The 23388-nt window shown below is 46.7% G+C and overlaps 1 protein-coding gene across 2 annotated transcripts; it reads right to left on the bottom strand.

Annotated features, from left to right (window-relative positions):
* Positions 1–619: 619 nt before the first annotated feature.
* CALCOCO2 (calcium binding and coiled-coil domain 2) lies at positions 620–22578 on the bottom strand. Of its 2 annotated transcripts, XM_043503319.1 has the most exons (14): positions 22443–22526; positions 14862–15050; positions 14086–14188; positions 13350–13483; positions 10633–10758; positions 10392–10550; positions 9255–9382; positions 8637–8727; positions 7332–7454; positions 6426–6470; positions 4847–4942; positions 3472–3613; positions 2754–2782; positions 620–2262 (listed from the first exon to the last, which is right to left on the bottom strand). In XM_043503319.1, exons 2-14 carry the CDS (start codon positions 15039–15041, stop codon positions 2092–2094), a joined length of 1527 nt encoding a protein of 508 aa, XP_043359254.1. In that variant the 5' UTR covers positions 15042–15050; positions 22443–22526; the 3' UTR covers positions 620–2091. The 2 variants fall into 2 exon arrangements, with proteins under 2 accessions (XP_043359254.1, XP_038241570.1); XM_038385642.1 differs by lacking the exon at positions 6426–6470 and having other exon boundaries at positions 22443–22578.
* Positions 22579–23388: the final 810 nt, after the last annotated feature.

The following is a 23388-nucleotide window of genomic DNA, read 5'->3' as shown; positions in this document are numbered from 1 at the left end:
GTGATTATTTATGCCAGCACGGAGGCAAACTGGGCAGCAAGGGATGAGTGTGAGGACCATGGAAGGTGACTGCACATGGGAAAACGTTGTGTGTTTGTACAGCACTAGCACAGTGGGGCCCCGGTCCACAACTAGGGCTTCTAGATACTACTGGAAAATAAATAATAACGATTCTGGATGGTGATAAGGGCTGTAGAATCAAGAGGATTCAGTAGCAATGCTGGGGGCAGAATGAAGAGGTTGGGAACGTAATTGGGGATGAGAAAAGTCCATGTGGGGGCACTTGCTTTGGAATAAAAGGGGCCTATAAGAGTGTCCATGCACAGATTTGTACTGAAATAGCACAAGGTGCGACTTACAACCCATTTAGTTATTTTGGTGCTAGTCTGTGTGAGGACAAGCCCCTTATTTTACGATAAGTGCAAGCAATCCAGTTGACTTCAGTGTGGAGGACTTCATGTGCTAAAAGTTAGGGATGTGCATAAATGGACTTGGGTCTTAGAAAGGAATTAAGGGCCTGCAAGACAGCTCCCTGAGGACATCTTTCACAGGGGATGGGATGGTAGAATCTTCACCTGTCTTATTTGTTATAAAAATAACCAGACACTTTCTTCTAGTGTAGTTTCTGTCGGCTATTGTTTATTCACCTTTTCCATTTCTCTGTTACATGGTTTTGTATAGTGCCTGCTAATAGTTAAAGAATAAAATAAAAGCCTTATTACATAATCGAAAAAAGAAATCCAACGTTTTAATCAAAGGTTGATCGATACAAGTTTATTTAAGCCTTTAGCATTGAAGATATTAAAGCAATGTCTTAAAGTATCCATTATTCTTAACTTCATCTGAACCAGGCTATTCTGAAAACCTATTAGGATTCCCTATAGATATTCATCACAAAATTAATGCACAGTATAACAATGTTGGATAATAAACGTTACCCTTGTGTTTGCATTGAGGAAAGAATGTTTATTGTAAATGGCAACAAAAAGAATTTAAACCTTGTGCAAAAGCAGTGCAATCACCCCAGGCATTTGACAGGTTTGAACACTGGCATTCTGCACTCGGAAGAGGCTCCTTTTGTCCTGGAATCAAGAAGCGTCAGACAGGCACATCAGAGAAACAATTCAGGCTCCCCCCCATCAGTTTCCTTAGAGGATGCACATAGATGGTTAAACTCATTCCTGAGACATGTAAAGCCTTCACTGGCTTGGGACAAAGGGTGAAGGAAGGACTCAGTTTTATTATTAAGCTAGATCTGCAGTCCGGTAACCGTGAACAAGACTGGGACTTTGAGCTCAAAGGCAGCATATTGTTTTTGGCCTTAGGGTTAGTGGTCTCAGCTCTGCTCTGAGGAATAAAACAATTGTAACAGAGAGGGTTCTGCAAAGCACAGGCAATTGGGAACTGCTGTTCTACAATATCAGTACTTGACTAGATCAGAACAACGGATCACAGTGACAGCTTTGTTCTGAAGTACTGGTATTGCATTCGATCTGAACAACTGGTTACAGGAACTGAGCTCTTTAACAGTGCCCATATTTAACTGAAGATAAAGGACACAGCTGACAAGGATGGATTATTTCAATAGTACTGGTTGGTATTTGACCCAGCTTGATGATGGGTCACATAACATGGAACAGATGGGTTAGCACAGTGGCCCCCAAACTTTCTGTGGGAATACCACATTCCTATTCCCAGAAGACTGCGGTGGGCGCCAGACACCCTGTCGCCGAAATGCTGCCAAGAAACGGCAGCGGAAAGAAGCGTTGCTGCCAAAATGCCACCAAGAAATGGCAACGCTTCTCGGCGGCATTTCAGCAGGCGGTTCTCCGGCGGCCACGCTCGGCAGCGGCATTTTGGCGGCGGTGTCCTGCAGGCACACACAACTGCCCCGGCAGGCGCCATTGCGCCCGCGGGCACCGCATTGGAGCCCCCTGGGTTAGCACTACAGTACTGGTGCCGAGTCCAGCCTTGCTGGGGTGATTTTACTAGAATCTATATTCCTACAGTATTGGTTATGATCAAGTCTGTGCTATCACACCTGAAAGAGGAGCTATACACCTGCTATACAGCACAAAGCAGAATGAAGAATTATTCCAGGCTGTGGCAGTACATATGATCATCATACACCTGCTTATCCCCAAAGGTTTCGTCACAAAACGGGCAATCCAGAATGTGGCTTCGCACATGGTCCTCGTACTGACGTGGCCCAATGTCATCAGAAAAGACCTCATGACACAGGGGGCATTTCTTCACAGAGGGCTGAAAGGTGAATACAAAACAATGACATATATATAACGGAGGAGGGGAGGTTAGAAATAATCAGTTAAAGGGCAGGCTGCTTTAGTTTCTAATGCTTCACAGGGTTTTAAATGTCTCCATGCCTCAGCAACTGGCTCTGAGAGCATAAGAGCGTCTCAGAACTGCTTTTGCTTTCTATCCTACCCAATATGTGTCCATTTCTCAATTATGAAATACAGCATCTGGCAGCTGAATTCTGCTCATTCTGGCTTCCATGCTGATGTTGCCCAGGGTTGCAATTGAGTTCTAGCGGAGTTCCCTCGCTCCTGCTTAACAAATCATTAATTCCCCCAGCTTATTCTGAAATATACAAGGCTCCATTCTTCTGGTCTTGGAAGGTAGAACCCACTACCTTGACCAGAACTAAAAGCTTATAGAGGAAACTGGCTATGGAGCTCAATTGACTTCTGCCTTCATATTACTCAGCAAAATCCACCAATCACTTTACTCACCACGTTCACAGCACTTGTTTCTAGGGAGTCTGCAAAAGAACAGAAAATGCAAGTCTTAATCATAGCCAAAAGTAAACCACTTGATGTGGTGTAGACCCGTTATTCTTGATTCTTCTTGAAGCACCAGATCTAGCTCTGAATCTGGAAGGAGCCTCCACATTTAAGACTCCAGAATGCTGAACTGAGGACATGGGACTGGCTGCATTGCGGCTGGGCAAACTGGTTTTCTTTCTTGGAAGAAAGAGAGCACAGTGCTAATCATTTAAGTCAACTCTCAGACCTGACAGAGTTTTGGAGCTGCCAGGGCATCTTCTGAACACATGGGAGGCAGCACAGACATGCTGTTGAGAGCTTTTTTTCTACAAGCCTCCATATCAAGAGGGATGACAAGCTGCTAAGACCCCCACCACCACATGGGGAGCGGGAGGTCCCTCCTGCCAAAAAAGAGTGAATGGACAGATTCCATCTTCTCAGGAGCTATGGGGAGGAAGTAGATTTTCACCTTCTGTCTCTCACTAGCCAAGAAGAGGTAGGAGGACTGAAGAAAGGATCTTCAGGGGGTGGGAGCTCCAAACTCTATTCATTCTTAATTCATCTTTGATTCTAGCCCAGTTCTTTGATTCGGGTTCTCCTGCTCGGGAGCAGTCAGGATGCAATTAGATAGGACCCATCCCGTTTGGTCCCTGGGAGCCTCTGCATAGCATACCAAGTAACTCACTATAGTACGGGTTCCCAAACAAAAGGTTTGCGCTTTCAGGAGGCCGAGTTGGAACTTGCGCCAGTGGGACAGCAACCCGGGCAGAATAATCTGAGCTCTCAGAGAGGCGCATCAGCAGCTCATTGTTCTCTTGCCTTAGTTTCTGCAAAGGGACAGAAGAGCAGAATGAAGTTCCAGGAGCTCAGGGGGCCATTTCAGAGAGAAGCCATTTATTATTAGCCATGACCGTTTGCGCTGATATAGTTCCTCTCGCCTGAGAATCTCAAAGCACTTCATAAATCCTTTTCAGTAGGTCAGGCTTATCCCCATTTTAGAGATGGGGGAAACAGGCAAAGAGAGGTGAAAACACCTATTTGATGGCCCATGTAACACAGAAGGTCAGACCTGATGATCATCGAATCATAGAAATTTTGGGCTGGAAGGGACCTTGAGAAGTCATCAAGTCCAGCCTCCTGAGCTGTGGCAGGACCAAGTAAACCTAGACTATCCCTGACTGGTTTCTGTCCAACATGTTCTTAAAAACCTGCAATGACAGGGATTCCACAACCTTGCTTGAAAACCTATTTCAGAGCCTAACTAGCATTATAATTAGAAAGTTTTTCCCCCAATATCTAACCTAAATCTCCCCTGCTACAGATTAAACCCTTAACTTGTTGTCCTACCGCCAGCGGACATGGAGAAAAATTGATAACTGTCCACTTTATAACTGTCCTTAACCTATCTGAAGACTTATCAGGTCTCCCCTTAGACTTCTTCTCTCAAGACTAAACATGACCAGGTGTTTTTTTTTTTTTTTAAACCTTTTCCTCATAGGTCAGGTTTACTCAACCTTTTATCCTTTTTGTTGCTCTCCTCTGGACTCTCTCCAATTTGTCCACATCTTTCTTACAGTGTGGTGCCCAGAACTGGACACGATGATCAAAGCAACCCCTTCTGCCCTTAAAATCTATGACCAGCCTAAGGTCATTCAGTTTGTGGCAAAGCTCTGAACAGAACCCAATTCTGTGAAAAGACTTCGTGTGGTTTGTTTGCAAATACTGGGTAGGACCACTGAATTCCATGGGAGCAGTTAGGCCAGTGCTGAGAGCATCTGAAAAAAACCGCACCGTGTCATCTGATTGCATTTTAGAAAAGCTTTCTTCCACAATTTCCTTGTCAGGCAGCTCTTTTTAACTATTTTCTCATGATTCTCTATTTCATAATAATGGTTCATTATTTATGAGCTCCTTAATAAGTCTCAGCAAAACCTCTTACAGATTTTTGTTCAACCACCTTGCCTAACTCTGAACTGTGTTCAGTACCAGTACCAGTGTTCAGTTACTAATGAAGACCTCTCTGCGCGGTGAGGTTGGTAGTGCGGGTGTGAGTTTCTCACCAGATTTTTCTCATCAATTTCATCCTTTTTCCGCTGAAGAATCTGAAACAAATGGTTCTTCTCCTCGAGTTCCTTTGCTAGATCACGGTTTTGATGCTGTGAAGCAAAAGCATTAGGTTTGTCAGTGATGGGGAATCACCAAAAGAAAAGCTGTGAGCACATCGGGGATTGCTCAGATATCATTTGTTTCTTATGCCTGCGTGTGTGTGTGTGTGTGTGTGTGTGTGTGTTTCACCAATAAATCAACCTTGACCTTCAACATGAGTCTGACCATGTCGTATCTAACCAACCTAAGTCACCATTGCTTCCAAAATAAACCACTCATGGTCTGTATTTCCCTCATTACATACCTGGTGATACTGTGAGTAGGGATGTAAAAGTTTATCGGATAAGCATCGGTCTTATCGGTTTTGGTTATCAATTAAACTCTGCAGCTGGTCTGCGCCCAGGACTCCACTGCCGCCATGGGGCTGGCAGCCGGGAGGGATGCCCTGGTGCGGTGGAGCCGGCCGCGGGGATCCCAGGTGCGGGGCAGCAGTGGAGCTTCGTGGGGGTGCAGCAGCACACACACACCCCGCACACCTAATTCGCTGGTTAAAAGTTTAACCCTGTAACCGATAAAATTTTAATCGGTTACACAGTTAGTTTTTTTAACCGCTATTTACATCCCTAACTGTGAGTAATGTTTTCTACCATCTCTGGTTGTCTAGAAACTTCCATCGTCTTGGCAAACAGTGACCTGGCCTTGGCTATTCATGCCTTTGTTACTGCTCAGGCTGGATTACCGCAATGCAGCAAACCTGGGCATGAAGCCTTCAGCACTTAGGAAACTTCAGCTGGTAGAGAACACCACAGCACATCTCCTCAGCAACACTGGCTACTGTGAACTAAGATTGCCAACCTTCCAGGATTGTCCTGGAGTCTCCAGGAATTAAAGATGAATCTTTAATTAAAGATTATGTCATGTGATGAAACCTCCAGGAATACGGCCAACCAAAACCGGCAACCCTACTGGGAACACATCAAACCTGCCCTCAGCTCCCTACACTGGCTTCCCATAGAATAGCAAATCAAGTCTCAGGTCTTGGTTCTCATCTTCAGGGTGCTCAATGACCTGAGCCATGAGTATCTAAAAGATTGCCTCAAGCTCCGAGCTCAAAAACTTTGCTCCTCAGGCACAATGGAACTTTCTACAACAAAAGTAACAGTTTGTGTGTGCAGGAACAAGAGCTTTCTCAGGGCTAGTCGGAGCTTGTGGAGCAAACTCCCCCAGGACTAAAGACAAACCTCGCCCCCTTTCTCTCTAACTGCAAGGCCTGTTTCTTTGACGTGACATCTCTAACCTGCCAGCTATAGTCCCTTCATGATAAAGAAGTGTTCCATTCTGCTGTATCCCCATTGACTTTACATTCCTTTCAGTGAAATATTGGCCCTCCCTGAATCCCACCAACACCTTGTCCTCTATACAACTATAGATTTCATCCCGTCACTTTTTCCTCTACTCTTTGGAGACCATCCACCCAAAGACAGACATGACACCTGCTTATGTTGCAGATGAAGAGCCATGCTGGCCTGTCACCTTCAGATCCTCCAGACACTGTTCCAGCTTCTCTTCCTGCTCCTTCTGCACAGGACCACAAATTTCAGCACCATATGCATCAGTGAGCGGAGCCACATATAAATAACAAAAATTACGCCAAACGCCAAAGAGAAGGGAGGTCGGAGAAGGCATGGGGTGCGCACACAGCCAATCAACTCATCCCCCACAGAAAATGGATGTTTCCCACTGTTTCTGGCTGTCTTCTGTAATTTAGACCCTCTCTGCTCCAAGTTCATCTGTTTGTTTCTATTAAATGGCTTTGCTAAACTAAGATACTATAGAGATGAGTAAAGGGACAACAGGAAGAGTTATAAGGGTGTTGTTGCCCCTCCATCAAGCAGTAGCAGATGTACAGGGCTTTGTAAACCAGCTTCTCACTGGAGCAGAAATCAGCGATGCAGAGTTTGGATATATTCCTAGTATACCTTGTTTTATTTACACATATACGCCAGTCCTAGGACACGGGCAGTCACAAACAGAACACAGACAATCCTCTCTTTTAGAAATCTCAGCCAAACACAAATCCCTGGCTCCCAGGGAGCAAATCTGACCAAAGAATTGACACTAGTTAGAGATTAAGGCAGGGAGCAAAATTCTCTTGCTGCTTGCAACAGCTTTTCCAAAGGAACTGAATCACAACAACCAACCATACAAGTGTTTTCCCCCCCAAGACTAAAAACTGGTTTGCACACTAAAAAAGAGCACCTGGAAGAGAAGACTATGTGTAATAGCACCACCTGCTACAACAGGGGCAATCCCTTCCCCTCCATCACCTAATTCCCCTGGAGCTTCCATAAAATCACCTCCATCTGCTCACCGCTATGGTTGCTCTATATCCCTCCACCCCAGCTCCCCAAGCCTCAGCGTTATGAGGGAAGGCTCTACCTGTTCAGTCAAAGTAATGCGTAACTGACGATTCTCCTCCTTCAAATGCTCCAGCTGCTCAGTCTTGTCATGGTCCATCCGAACCACGCTTTCCATTTCTTTCTCTTGATTCAACACCTGTGACTGAGGTGAAACAAGAGTGGATGAAAGTGATGGCTCAACAGTTTATACAGGACAGAAGGAAGCACAGGCAATTTATAATGCAGCAGGAATGTCCAGAATGAAAGTAGCTTGGCAAAGTCTTACCAAGCCATAGATCCTAATTCCAAACCCCACCCTATTTTCATGGCTTTGGGGCATGATTTGCATAACTGCACACTAAGGGTAAATACCCTGAAATGTTGACCTGATTCAGTTGTAGAATAAATGTCTGGAAACCAATTCCAGTGAAACATTTTTGGAACCCAATGAAACTTTTGGAAAAGCACCAATCTGGAGACAACAAAGATGATCCTTTGGCTGGGAGACAAGAGAGCTCGGGTCTATTTCTGGCTCTGCCAATGATTTTGTGCATGTCCTTAGTCAAGTCACTCAATCTCTGTTTTCCCATTTGTAAAATAGAGCTAGAAATGTTAGAGCAGGTAAAAAAAAAATTTTGATGCAACAGTTTTCCACCAAATGCCATTTTAGTGAAATTGGGATGTTTCAGAGGAATCATATTGGATTTGATAACATTTTTGTTGGAAAGGTCCATCGGGACCAAGATGGCATTTCTGGTCGGAAGGATGGGAAAGCTATTAGCCTGGTGGGTAGAAGCTCCATAATCCAGTAGTTCAGACACTGGCCTGGGTCTCCCATGTCCCCAGCCTAACTACCAGGATATAGAGAGTCAGTCTCTCCTTTTCCTTCTGTTGGAGAATAGCACATTTTTTGAAACCTCTCTCGGTTTCATGAAATGGAGTTGTTAGTTTCCAGCTAGCCTTACCACTTACCTACCTCATAGGGCTTTTGTGAGAATAAACCCTTCCACATTCATAAATCCTTTTCAGATCCTCAGATAGGAGGAGCTAGAGGAGTACAAAATCTTTATGATGAACCTAACATGGGTGCAGAGGGGAGGTGTTTTGGGGATGAGATGAAAAATCTGCAATGATTCGCTAAAACTTCCCAAATACAGCATTTGTTAGGAGCTTCCGGAGCTTAGGTTGTCATGTTGTAGGTTCACATTTTCCTAAGGAAACCATGGAATCACTAGGAACAACTCAGACACCATCCTAATTTGCTACAGGCAGCTCCATTCCCAGCCAGACACATGCCAAGTACTGCACAGATTGCAGAAGCAGAAACAGACCGCGCCTTGCTTACCTGCAGCTGGTCCATGTGATCCAGGGTAGTTTTCAATCTGTTTTCCAGATGTTCCTTCTCAGATGACACTTCTTGGTTGTGCTCTTTGAATCTGCTCAGAGCAAACCAAACTGTAACATTTTCAGCTGCATGTGCCCCCCCCATTGCCCCTCAGCACCAGCCCTTGGTAAACTGCACCCGCAGCCTTCATTTCTCAACCTAATCAAAAGCTTATCATGTCCTCAGGCAGGTTCAAATGGAGTAACCCTAGATACCAAAGCCCTGCTGTCTTGCTCAAACCTTTACATGAAGTTACCAGAGATCCCCTGAATCCGTTCCACAGCCCTGTGGGTTGCTTTCCCCTCAACTGACGCAGACAGCTGAGAGCCTATCATCCGTGGACGCATTCCAAGAGTCAGTTTTGTGCAGTCACCCTCACAATTCTGGTTGCCTGAGGGCCTGTGAATGCCATATCTAGATCAAAACCCCAAGGGGCTCCTTAGACTCTCACTTACAGGGTGCATTCTGTGCATACAGTCACTGGCTTTCATCAGCACGAAACAGAAGAAGAAACCCAACCCACTGTGCCTGGGAGCTTCCAGGAACTCCCATTTGCAGACGTATGGTGTAAACACTCACTGCTGCAACTCTCTCTCTCTGCAGCCATTCTGCTCCGTCAGCCGCTTGTTCTCCTCTTTCAAGAAATTTCCTTCCAGCTCCAACTTCTCACAGCTGCTCTTCAGAGACTCCAATCCTTTCTGCAGTTCCTAAGTGCAGGAAGGTAAATGGGAGTCAAACCATAGAAACAGCCATCATTTTTGCTCCCCACTGTATCTGCACATCCTTTTGAATGCAACAACCCCAGACAACCCTCCTGAAGGGAACAAGATTTTCTCTCTCCTTTCTCTTCTCTCTCATGTATTCAGCTCCAGTTTTGCTTAAATTGGGGCCTTGGACAAAAGAGGAGGAGGAGGGAGCAATAATAGGCAGGTCAGACTCAGAGCTGGCCTTTGGGGTTTTGGGACAGGCCTATGAAATCATTTTTGTGCACTCCCCTTTCCCAAACTTGACCAACTCCAGCCCATCATGACCACTCTGCTCTGCACTGGGTCAGCCTCAGGATTTGGAAGAGGGTTGGAGAGATCGTTTTTTGGAGATGCACACACAACTGACTCCTTGCACACAAAACGTGTGTCAGATCTCTCTCTCTAAATCTTTGGACCTCACCACGCTCCGGCTGCAGAAGTGAAGCCCAGCTGCTCGGTCCTTTCCACCCACATGATTGGTTTGTATTTTCAAGGCTTTTTGCCAGGAAAGGGCCTTGAAACACTTTTGTTTTGCTTTTTAGATGGACGTGGAGATTCTCTGTTGCATTGAGGGTTCCCCCCAAATTGGGAAGGCCCAGAGTTACCAACTTTGCAGGGCCCAGGAGCCCAGTTCCATTCAGAACCTGTCTCATTGCAGAAAGAAGCTCCCATCAATTCCATTCCCACACACAAGGTGCTGGGGCTGCAGCAAGATATTTCCGCAGAGATCAAAGGGGATGGGGCGAGGGAAAGAAATGAGGGGGAGATTTTCTCTTCTCTTTGCCCTTTGGGACTCACCCTGAGAAGCATTTACCAACTCCCTCATTGGTTACAATGGGAGATACAGTTGCTCACATTTCTCTGAGGCGAAGACCTTGAGTCTATCTTATTCTCCCCTCTCCACTTTCTCTGGTCTCCCCCTTTTCCCTTCTTCATGTCATCCCAGTTTCCAGCTCATCTGCACTTTTACCTTATTTTCCTTTCCAAGTTTTAGGTTCTGTTCCCTAACTGAAGCCAAATTCATCTGGGCAGAGCTCGTCTCTCCAACCTGTAGCTCCTGAGCTCTCCGCAGCTCCAAGTTCCCAGTCTGCAAGAAACAGACTTCTCCCTCTAGTTCCTTCATCTTCTCCTGGAAGCACATAATGGGCATGTATAAGCCTGAGTTGTCAGCCACAGGGCCACTGAATTCCTGTATTATCCCTTGTCTGTACCTGTGCCAGCCGGAGCTCCTCCTGCAGACCCAGGTTCTGCTTCTGGAGACACAGGCAGCTTTCCTTGAGTTCCTTGTTTTCTTTAAGTAAATCCTTGTTTTGTTGCTCAATCTCCTCCACTTCTCCCTTGTAAACAACACAGACTTGTTCAATAAGAATGCAGTGTAGTGATGAGCAAAGGAACATAAGCCCTGCAGAAAACCACAATATATTCTTCCCTACCCCTTCACTGACGCCAGGGAGACTGGACTTCCCTTTCAGTTTCTCCTGGTGCTGCCAAAGCTTGTACAACCAGAACTCAAAATCAAGTTCCAAAATACTACACACACCAGGCCTGAACCTCTAAGGCACTCAATGCCCTCAATTCCCCCAGAGGTCAGTGGGAGCAGAGGGTCTTCTGCCTCTTGTAGGATTAGGCCCATGAACTGACGGCCCTGCACAACCATTAATTTCAGGCGGCCAGCTGAGTCCTCGATACAAACAAGCACCTGCTGGCTACCCAAACGCACCCTTGATCATTTCCTGGCATAGTATTACCTGCTGCCACAGCTGCGCTTCCACCCCCACCCTGATAATACAGGAATGGTCCAATTTCTACTTTTGGGGTTGCAGGGAGCAACACTTACTGAGGCTTTTGGAGATTGAGGCTCTGGGAAACCTCTAAACCCCACTTCCCCCAGCCTAAGGGAAGGAGCCACTGGACCCAGGCATAAAGAGATTATGGGAGACAATAAATGAAAAAACAGACAGGAGTGAGGGTCACATGGTCAAAAGCAGGGATCCAGAGGGGGACACCGAGCAGAGAACCGCAGACAGCACCCACTGCCCCTCAAAGACGTCCAGGGAGCCAGTGGACACGGCCCAGAGGAACTCTGCACAGAGACAGGACTTAAAGGAGGATCAGAAATAGGCCCCCCAGTCACAGAACACCTCCCTGTCCAGCTTCCTCCTCCTGGTATAGTGGACGGCCACCTTGGTTAGTGCCAGGAGGAGGTTGACCAGAAGGTCTTGCGACTTTATGGGGCCACAGATGAGGTGTGCATAGGTCAAGAGATGCAGAGAAGTGCCGCCAGAACTTAAGGAGAAGGCTCTGGAGGAGCCGGAAAGGGGACTGCAACCTGGTGCATTTGATGTAGATGAGCGCCAGGGTCTCCCTCTCACTGCAGAAGGGGCAGGTGTCGGGGAATGTAGTGAACTGCACCAGAGACACACCCATACTCAAGGTTCCCTAAAGGAGCTGCAGGGAGCAGCAGCTGAAAGAGCCACAGATAGCTACAAGCCACATACAACACACCACCATGTAGCCCAGCTAAAAAAAACAAAACAAAAAACAACACTTTCCACTTATACAGCACCTTCATCGAGGGACTCAATGGGCTTTACAAAGTCTATTAGTCCTCAATTTACAAAGGGGTAAACTGAGGCATAAAGCGATAAAGGAATTTGTCCAAATAGCACAGTCTGTGGTTGACCTGGGGACATAACCCTGCAGTCCTGATTTCCAGTCCTCTACTCTATCTATACTACATTGCCTCTTTTAAGAAAAGTCTCCTTAAGTCCAGGGGAAAACTGAATCTGACGACAGTACTTCCACAGCACCTAGGAACCCCGATTATGGGCCACGACTCCGCTGTGCAAGGTGCTGTACAAACACAGAACAAAGCGACGGCCCGTGCCACAAAGAGCTGACAATCTAAGTTGGCTGTCTGGCCCTCCACCCAACACTGAACTTTTTAATTGACTCCAAGGCCAATTTCTGCAAAGAGCCCTAAACAGGATAATTTTGCTCAGCCTGACAGTGGGAGGGGTGGGAAAAAACTTGTTCTTCTGTTTCAGTTCCAGATCTCAGTCTGTAAAACAACAACAGTCCTCAAACTGTTACCCTGACAAGGAGATTCTGCTACTGGAGACAAATAAAATGCCAGTTTCTACCTCCTGCTTGCCAAGCAGGAAAGATTTGTCCTATACTGTCCACTCTACGTTCTATCAAGCTAGGGAGGAAGTGAGGTCTGGTCTTCTGAGCAAGAGACTGGGAATCAGGACTTTTGGGTTCTATTTCTATCTCTGTCAGTGAGTTGCTCCGAGTCTTCTGGCAAGTTCCTTTACTGCTTTGTGCCTCAGTTTACCCATCTAGAAAACGGGGATAATATTTGCTTACCTCAGAGAGAGGCTGCAAGGGCTAATGAATGAACATTTGCAAAGTGTGTGAGATTCTTGAGTAAAAGGTGCTATAGAGTGTACATTATTGATACAATATTTCATAGATTTCACAAGGGCCAGGAGGGATCCTGTAAATCACCTTCTGATCTCCCATATATCACTGGCCATTAAATTCACCCATGTGCTGAGCTCAATAACTTGGATTAGACCACAGTTGTTAAATGTATAGCCCACAGGCCATTTCATCCAGCCCTCAGGCTTTGACCCCAGAGTCCGCACTCCAGGAATGTGATGTGCAGACCACACCAGTGTGTTGTGCTCAGACTCCCCAATGTAGACCCTGCTAGCATGCATTGACGAGAAACGGACTACATCAATGTGCGCTACAGAAGATTTAGGGCACACCAGCCAGGATCGCATGGGGAAACTTAACGCGCAGCTCGACAAATGTGAGTCCCAGTTCAGTGCTGTAGTCACTGGACCAGGTTGTGTTAGGGAAAAGAGAGTTTGAACGAAAGATAAGGGAATGAGAAAGCAGGAAGAGAGAGGAATCATACCTGTGTAGTAACCACCAGGATATCATCCTCGGTCTCTGCCTGGAACTGGAAAGGTACACTGGCGCCACGGACCATCCCCTCCTCGTCAACGTAACAGAACTGGTAATATTCATCATCTTTCGGCAGGTAGTAGGCTTAAAACAAACAAAAATTCCCACCATAGGGTGTTTTTAATTACTCAGGCCTCTTGTCAACTGTACAGCACAGAAAGCCCAGATCGAACAGACCCAAGACGACAAATACAAAGCAACATACACATTATAGGGGCAGGTAATCACTGACCCGTTCCTTGTGCGATCATCTATAGCAGTGCAAAGTGAGCGTAAAACACTGACACTTTGCATTGATGTAAATGACTCCTCAAGGAGCAGGTCAGTGACTATCACCAAAAGAACACGAATCGTCAGACACAGCTGAACACAATACCTGCAAGGGGGATTCTCACCAGGGCTATTGCTGCACTGATAACAGCAGAAGAAGCAGCCACAGGATGGCACGTGCCGTATGGATGTGTCTCCATATTAGTAGGAGGGGACACTCTCTCCAGGCTGAACTGCACTGACAGTACATTCTTGAGGTAACCTTATAGCCACAGCTCCTCGACTGAAGTTTACCCAAGTACAGGACAATATTCGTATTCAGCAGTTGTACAGCTTCAGGTGGTAACACTTATTACTGGCATTTAGAGCAATTTGATACATGAGCACTGTGAACTGCCCATCCCTTCCCAACTGACCTCGAAACTGAATTTGCTGCTGTACGATAGAATCACCGCTGAGGTCAACCGGGAAAGGAGCCCACATGAAAGTGTAATATTCCCGGGTTGTTTTCCATCCCACCTGCAACAGCAAGATAATTATACGGTATCATACAGCTTACTGACGTTTATCCTGTGGCCATTCACAGAGGGACATATTGTAACTTGGGCTGTAGGCCCGCACTGAGCCGTAAGAACCCCCTTTACATGACTATACCAGCTACCCAGATCTTGGGTACATGCCCATAGAAGTAATCAGGGCTATTTGGCAGCTTACCCTTCCTTGGAGCAAGAGGGAGGGGAGAGGTGGAGAATGAGAGGCGCTCTGGAGAAGGAAGAGTGATGTGGGCACAATGCACTACACCACACCTATTCCTCACTGGCCCTAGGAAACAGGGCACAAGTCAGATTGGCCCTGAAACAACTCTAATTTCAGGCTGGCCCCTCAGCAGTCCCAGAATACAGGAAGTGCAAAGATGACTCAATGCTACGTTAACCTCCCCTACTCCATTCCAGCTCCCAAGTGCAAAAACGTCACAACAAAGAGTCAGGTCCCACGTCTCTTGATGCAGTACAGACACTACAACATACAAGTTAGCCACTGAAAAAGAGCTGCTACTCTGTTCTTCCCAAGTCTCAAACTTCCCCTTAGGGATCAAGCGTGAAATAACTGGAAATGTCCACACCAAGCCATTCCTTTCATGAGCGGCCACCTTACAATACATGGTGGCTAATGGTTTGGCGCACACGCTTACCCGGAAAATGCCCACCCAGTCCTTTCTGCGAGGAGTGATGTGCTGTGTGAGGGTATAATAGCAGGTTATGTCTCCTCCAGGGACGTAAAACTTCTCCACGTTATTAAAGATAACCTGGGAGAAGTGGCAGTTGTCCAAGAAGATGGCAGAAGTGGGAGGTTCATCTAAGGTCTGATCCATGATGGCGTTCTGTGAGAGGACAAGAACAAAAGCGAAGAGTAAGACAAAACCTTGCAGACTGTGGTGCTAGGACACAAGAGAATCCTGGGACCTCATCCAGAGCATTCTTAGCATCCGAGGCTGGTCAGCATGAGAAATGCAAGACGCACTCATGCCAATAAGAAGCAAATCCAACAGCCTTCCTATTTTTTCATTAGCAATTCACCGTAATGCTTTAGCATCCAAATCCAACACATTTTCTGTCATCCTCATCTTTGTGGCTCAAAAGGGAGACTGATACCTCACTGTTAGGCTTGGCAGAAATCATTATTTATTTATTTATTTATAAATTTAACAGATAATATGGATGTTTATTTTTAAGCCTTTTTTATTATCATCTCTCTACATTTTCACAGTCGCAGGAAGTTATGGGCAGGTCAGACAATAACTGTTTAAACAACAGGAGACATCGAGATTCAAAAAGTTAAAGCTTTATAACCATTAAAACACAAATCGTCAGCATCATATATCTAAACATACAAAACAAATATCCTTAAATCAAACTGCAAGAAGTTGTCAAGAATCATTTTTCCTGCTTTGCCTATTTGTAAATTTCAAATATCATTGATGGAAATATTTTGGTAGGTTTGTGTGTGTGTGTGTGTGTGTGTGTGTGTGTGCAGTGAAACTGACGTTTACCGACATTTACCAATAAAAATCTAATGGTTCCAAGCCTACTAATTGTGCACACCTCCCAAGCAACATGATTCTTGCTCCCTAGGTGGCAGTAGTTCGTTCTTAAGGGTCTAAACCAGGGATGGGCAAATTTTTTGGCCCGAGGGCCACATCGGGGTTGCAAAACTGTATGGAGGGCTGGGTAGGAAAGGCTGTACTGCCCCAAACAGCCTGGCCCCTGCCCCCTATCCACCCCCTCCCAATTCTCACCCCTCTCATAACCCCTGACCCATCCAAACCCCACCCTGCTCCTTGTCCCCTGACCGCCCTCTCCCAGAACTCCCTGCCCCCTGACAGGCCCCCCTGGGACTCCCACCCCCATCCAATCCCCCCGCTCCCTGACTGCCCCAACCCCTATCCACACCCCCACCCCCTGACAGGCCCCCCCGGACTCCCACGGTTATCCAACTCCCCCTGGAACCCCCTTATCAGACCCCCTGCCACTTATCCAACCCCCGGACCCTGGCCCCCTTACCATGCCAGTCAGAGCAGCATGTCTGGCAGCCGTGCCACGCAGCCGGAGCCAGACACGCTGCCCTGCAGGAGCATGCAGCTCCGCCGCCCAGAACACTGCCTGCTCAGCAGTGTAGTTGCAGGGGAGAGGGAACAGCAGGGGAGCAGCTGGGAGCTCAGGGGCTGGGCAGGATGATCCCGCGGGCCGGATGTGGCCCGCGGGCTATAGTTTGCCCATCTCTGGTATAAACCCTAAGGATGTAGCATTTGCTACTAGCATCCACTGTAGTAAAATTGCCACATGGTTCTCAGTATTAAAACACATATGTTGCATAGCAACAGCATCAATAAATAGTGTAAGAACTCTCACCTGTTTCTTTATTTAGGAACCTTTTAATTGTGCTGTTACGAGTTCAAAAAATAAATTACACGAGGTTACCTGCAAGAGAGTACAAAACTATTGACCCCGCAACTGTTAATAAAACAGTATCCAAACTACCAAGAACAGATGCAACATCTGAGACAGGAAACACTCAGAAAACTAAATATATGCCTTACCATCATGCCCTAGAGGCAGCCAGACTCAGGGTCTGACAGATTGCCAAGGGGAGGGATTCCCTGCCAAGAAAATCCTGCTGCAAGTCCAGGACAACCCAATTCCAGGAATAGAAAGTAGGCGCCTCCCAGCTGATCTTAACTGCAGCTATCGCATATCAGATAAAATCTCCAGAAGATCTGGGACTGTGTTATCACAGTCTGTGTCATCACCAGGAGTTCCATGGGGAAGTGACCTTAGATCAGAACGTTGGTCTTCTGTGATCACTTAGAAGGTGGCCAGCTGCATTCTGTGCCAGCCAATACTTCCCGGTGGCCTCCTGGGTCAGCTCTAGATGGAACATATGGCAGAGGTATAGCCTGAAGGTGGCAAGGGTGTAGGTGGCTGTTCTCAGGGCCGCATTCAGAAAAGAAAAGCTGTAATATCTCGGCCAGCCATAGAGAAAAAGGGGGACACTATTGGTCCTTAGTTTTACTCTGGTATTGTCAGAGCCAGGACATGGGCAGCCTGTGGGCACAGTGAGCTGCTCACTATCGGGGCTAAAGGTCAGAGATCAATCCACGTCCGGGCAAAACTGCAACATCAAAATCCATTACAAAACTGAGAGCGTGAGATGAGAATCAGTCAGGCCAGGCCAGGCCAGGGTCTTTCACTAGGGTCAAGAATGGTCTTAAGCCAGAGACAGTAAACCAGGGTCGGGAGCCAGGATCACAGCAAGCAAAGTTAGGGCAAAAGCGCACCAGAGTCTGCATTGCTCAGACAACTCCCAGACATGGCTTCCTAGCTTATATGGGGAGTTTCAGCCAATCAGGGAATCATGGAGGGCTGTCACTCATGTTGTCCCTTAGGGTGGGACTTACTGCAGGGCTTAGCCTCTCAGTTCCTCTTGGTGATAAGCCTAACCAGGCTCCTGGTGGCAGTGAGAAAGTAGTACCTACCTTGAACCCTGCAGCCCTGGTTCTAGGCCCATGGGTTCTCACAGGTCTCCTAGTACAGGGATGAATTCACTAGTACTCCAGCTGAGAATTTATTCAGTAAAAGGTGGTGCAGATATCACCTCTGCCCAGTCGCATCCACAGCATACAACAAAATGCTGTGGGTAGGTAAGAATTACTTTATCTCCATTGTTTCCCAGACTTCCTGATCAAGGTACACAGGCTGACAGCTACAGATTCCATGTTTAAATGACATTAATCAACCCAGCCCCCAAATAAGCACTACATTTCACAATGTTTTTTTTTAGAGTGGGATCTTCTTGTATCTAGCATCTTTCATGTTCAATATGCCTCAAGGGACATTACAAAGCAATGACTCAGACGTTAAGAGAGCAAGGACTATGTGGACAAACATAGCAGCTGTTCTGCACACAGCACTAGATCAAAACCACTTGAACCTTGGAACATGTATTCTTGGGATAGGGAGGAGTTAGCCAGGCTGGGGGTCAGGGATCCTGGCTCTTTCTGGGCTATGCTATGGGACCCTTAACAGCCACTGTGCTATGTCAGAATTGGGTCCGAGACCAAGATGGTGCAAAGGTTACATGTTACCAGTGTCTGGCTGCAGCCAAATAATGAATTCATCAGCAAAAATGCTAAATTCAGCAGCTGCCCAATAGCAGAATCCATAGGGCCCTGAGTGAGATGGCTGGGCCACTCTCAAACCCAATTATTTTAGACTTTTTGCAGATTCAGGCATTGCTTTACATTTGATTCATGTTTTAGACGTTGTTATAGCCGTTACAGATCAAACTTAATTTTAAAAAAAAGGAAAGCTGAGGTTCTGGAGTACATTCTGAAGCTATGGGTGAATTCCATGGCAAATTCAACAATCACAAAACACACAGGGCTCTGCGTTCATTTTATAATTAGCAATACTTTGCCTGTCTCTTGTGTCTTCCAATAAAGTGCCATGCAAACTTCACAACCCTTCTACGAGAGGAGTGTTATTATCCCCATTTTACAAATGGGGAAACTGAGGCACAGAGCGTTTAAGTGACTTGCCCAAGATCAAACAGCAAGTCAGTGACAGAATTTGGAAGAGTCCTGTATCCCAGTTTCCCCCGTTCTAACTTCTAAGCCTGCCAGCTGCCTGCATGCATTGTCCCATTGCTTCACTGATGCAACGCTGTTTGTCGGCTCATTTCAATCAATGGAACAATAATGAATTAAGGACAACAAAGAGGGGGAGGAGGAAAAGAGACATGGGGGAGGAGGAAATTATAAGGGCATGAAAGAAAGGAAAAAAGGATGAGGTGACAATGTAATGATGTCCAAATCCTGCCACTCATTCCTTGAACTGTTCATAAGCCATCAGCAGAGGAAGAAAAGGGAAGAAAAAACGAGCAATCTGCGACTGCTCCTTACAAAAGGGCCAGTGACAGCCACACCTTATAGCATGCTAATGAGTAACTCACTGCTGCACAGACTGTGCAATGAACTAATGAGATATTAGTACACCATGCACCCAGCGGGGGAGGAATAAATACCCAGTTAAAGATTTCCCTTTTTTACAGTCCATCTCTGAGGGCCTGTTGTTGTTTTTTTCTTTAAGAAGAGACCATTTTCAATTTTATCATATAAGCACCGGAAATCCTAAGATAGGCTTGTGTATGAACACTGTTTCCTAGAGCTATATGAAACCCTGAATTCTCCTGACTAAGCAAGATGAGGTCATTTAATTGCCATGATTAGAAAGGTTAGACCTGCACTCGCACCTCACAGGTGTTCATCAACTAAAGTTATTTGAGAAGAGTTTGAGTCTCTCTCTTCATATAGCCCTCAGGTACCAGCTAGATAATAAATAACCAGATTCCAGAAAAAGAGGGGGGCAGGTTGGTCTTGTGGCTAAGACAAGATCCTCAGGAGATTAGCAAAAAAGAAAAGGAGTACTTGTGGCACCTTAGAGACTAACAAATTTTAGTTAAAAATCCCAGGAGATTGGGATTCAGTTCCTGATTCTGCCATAGACTTCTTGTGAGACTTTGGGCAAGTCACTTAATCCCTCTGTGGCTCAGTTCCCTGCTGCAAGAAGAAATCAATACAAACTTATAAAGGGGGATTACAAGTATCTAGACAGCGGCAGATAGACTGTTTCCACAAGGACCAGAACTGAACCCTTCAAGAAACCCCTATACCTATCATGGGTGATTCCTGAACAAGTTAAACCAATTGGTCCATGGTGTCACTAATGAATAAATATGCCAGGGCCTCAATCAGGGAGTCCAGATCCAGGAGAAAAGAAAACAGCAAGAATCACCCAGTCCACAAATTCAGCACCCAGTGCAACCCTCTCATCCCCTCTGATGATCAAATGCTTTGTAAAGCTCTTTTTGAGATCACTGAATGAAAGAAGCTGAGCAAGTACAATCATGATGGCCTTCATGTGAGCAGGAACTCCAACTCTATTCTCTCGCTCCAACAACATCATTCAGATACATCAGCCCCTTTCTTCCTCCCCTCTTCTCTGACAGATGATCCGCCACTTATTTTCAAGGATTACTGTAGTCCTAAAGGAGCCTAGTTAGATGAATCATGGGATTGAGAGAAGCAGTAAGCTCAAGCACAAAAAACCCTTTGCCAGAAAGCTAGCAGCAACTCTTGTCACTCTGGAGCAGGGGTAGTCAATAAGTGCACCATAGGCCAAAGCCGAACTGCCAGATGCTTCTGAATGGACCCCAAAATCTTTTTATTTCTTTATCGTTTTTTTAAATAATTTTCTCTGGAGTGTGGACCTTGACCAAGAAATTTATACCTTGACAAAAAATAATTGACTACCCCTGCAAATCTGGAGTATAAGCTTTACCACTACAAAGGAGGGACAGTTTCTGTGTTTTATTTCCTTGACTGCTGTTCTTACGATGTCATCCCCTTTTCTTCCACTTAATCTCTACTCTGGCTTGCCGTTTCCTTCAGCATCATGCTCAACCCCCTCACTCTCACCATGAAAGCTATTCATAGTTCTATCTCTCGTATATTTCACCCTCACACCTTTTACTATTCCCCTGCTCAGGCAGCCAAATACATGCCAATGCAAGGACAGAGGGGGGCAGAATGTGTCTCCTCTATTCAACGGCACCCCCTATAGCTATTGCCCTTATGGGTACTGCAGCAACAGAGAGAGAATGGTTAGGTTTGGCCCAGCTCAGCCCCAATGAGCCATCTGTATATTAAGGGAGAGACACTGTATAGAAATGAGTAACTGGGCCCAGTGAACTCTCTCTCCACTGTGCCAACACAACATGCATTGACACACCTCTAGTCTCCTTTTCCCATAAGCAGCTCCATGTCTTTTCCACATCAACCTATGAGTGGAACATCCTCCCCGATCCTGGGCGCCATGCAACTTCCCAAGACCCACTTCTTTCTGCCAGGTTTCCAACGCTGACCTCCCTCTTCATCACTCATAGAAATTGCCATATCCGAGCAGACCAACAGGTCCATCTAGCTTCACACAAACGATCACAAACACTGCTTAGGGCAGTTATGAAATCAACTGCCATTTGGGAAGTTTCTCCCTACTAAAGCAAAGGAATTATATCCCTTACGCTTTTTTCCCTACCCAGTGTTAGAGTGGATGTTCTCATTATTCATTTATATGGATAATCATCTTGTGAAGTCTGCTGAGCTCTTGACCTCAGGCATATATTGGGGCAGTGAGTTCCACAGGCTGATTATGTGTGTGTTATAAAACCTTATTTCCTTTTATCAGTGTTAAAGCTTATTTCCTTAATAGTTTACAATCACCAATAAAGGTAACAGACTGCTTCCACGTTACCTTATCTATATAGCCCTTTATTTCATATATCCCTTTCACGTGGCGCTCTTGTTCCCCAATACTATAAACATAGCTCCCTTCCACCCAAACTCCTCGTTTCCAGTCACGTGGGGCACATGCAGAGTTACCGCCTTACCAACTCAGGCATCACGACCCCACGTGGACCCAGCAACTATTGACACGTCGTCCCTTTGCCGCCGTGCACTATCACGTTGCGTCATGTGGCACAGGTTGCAACATTTCAAATGGGGCCCCTTAAGAGATTATCGGGGAGGGGGAGAGAACAGCCCCAGAAAATCTCAGGGTAGGGGCAGGCCATTCAAAAAGGTTGGCACTATTGGCCCATGGAGGATGTTGTGGCCAAAGTCCAGGGCCCAAAGGATCCTTGGGGAGGGAGAGACATCTGACCCATAGAAAGCATAAAGACCTGCCTCTTTCCACTTTTGGTATGGGGGGAAGGCGTGGGGGATTGTGCCACCCACCTGCCCTTGCTGGCCACATACAGAGGGGCCTTGGGGGATGGGAGTAAGTAGGGGCAAGGAGTGCAGGGGGAGGAAGGCGGACGGGATTTGGGGGGCAAACCCCACCATGGTGACCCAAGGTGACACTTCGTGGCGATTCTATGCCGGGGGGGGGTCATCTCCAGGGCCAGGCCTTGTGGGGCATGCCCCCCCTCCACCATCAGGTGGAGGGGAGAAGTTGCCCGCCCCTTCCAGACCTTGGGGGATGCCCCCAAGTGGGGCCCCCCAGCCCCACTTGCTCTGCGCGCACGGAAACGAAAGTGAAAGCAGGGCAGCTGCTACGCAGGCAGAGGACAACCAGCTCCCCGGTGCCCCCCAGTATTCCCCGGGGGGGGGGCTCACACCCCCCACCCTGGGGAGGGGAAGAACCACCGGCTCGCTCACCGCTGGACAACGTCTCTCTCTCGACGCCTCTCGGACCCTGCTGCGACGGAGGAAGAGGAGGTGGAGCCGCCGGGAAAGGGCGGAACCGACTGCTCCCGCCCCTCGGCCCCGCCCGGAATTTTTTCAGCGCGGCACCGCCCCTCGAAGAGGATGCTGGGACTTGTAGTTCCGCTGCTGCTGGAGCGAGGGCTCTGCCGGAGGGGACCCCCGCCCCTGGGTTTAGGGGACGTAATGGGGGGGCGGAGGGGGATATTGTTTATGCGTCTTATTCACTGGGGGAGAGAGGGTCTTTTAAAAGGGTAGCAGGTCCTATAAGGAGCGATGCTGGGGATTAGGAGCAGGCCATTCAAAAAGGTTGGAGCTATTGGCCCAAGGAGGATGCTGTGGCCAAAGTCCAGGGCCCAAAGGATCCTTGGGGTGGGGACGGAGAGACATCTGACCCATCTAAAGCAAGGAGAGGGGACTGCTGGGCAGGGGTGCTCACTTTACAAATAAAAGTTTCTAGCCTGCATGGTTATGGAGAAAGCTTGAAAATGTGAATCTTAGAGATTCAAAAACCCGGTTACAAACTAAAAGACTCCAAAATATAGTCATTCAAAAAAAATCTTCATAAATTTAAAGCCTGTTTTATGGTTTTATGGGAGGACTTACTCATGATTTTTTAATGCTTCAAATAGGCAATACTGAGGTCGTTCCAGGTATGGGGAATGTCATGTACAAAGGCACAAAGTTAAGAGAGGATGAAGATGGACAGAATACATTAAAGGGTAAAGAACAAGACAGGGAGGATGCTGATTGATGTCCTGGCGTATTTATTAGTAGATGAAGCCAGGGACCAGTTGGTTTAACCTGTTCATGAAAACAAAGGCGGAGATGCAGATGGAGACTGGAGCTGTTCAGAGCTTTGAAGGCAGGGAGCTTAACAAAGAAGAAGAAAGAAATGGGT

The sequence above is a fragment of the Dermochelys coriacea genome, chromosome 27 (assembly GCF_009764565.3).
Source record: "Dermochelys coriacea isolate rDerCor1 chromosome 27, rDerCor1.pri.v4, whole genome shotgun sequence".
Classification (NCBI taxonomy): domain Eukaryota; kingdom Metazoa; phylum Chordata; order Testudines; family Dermochelyidae; genus Dermochelys; species Dermochelys coriacea.
This window is presented reverse-complemented; position numbering and strand designations above follow the sequence as displayed.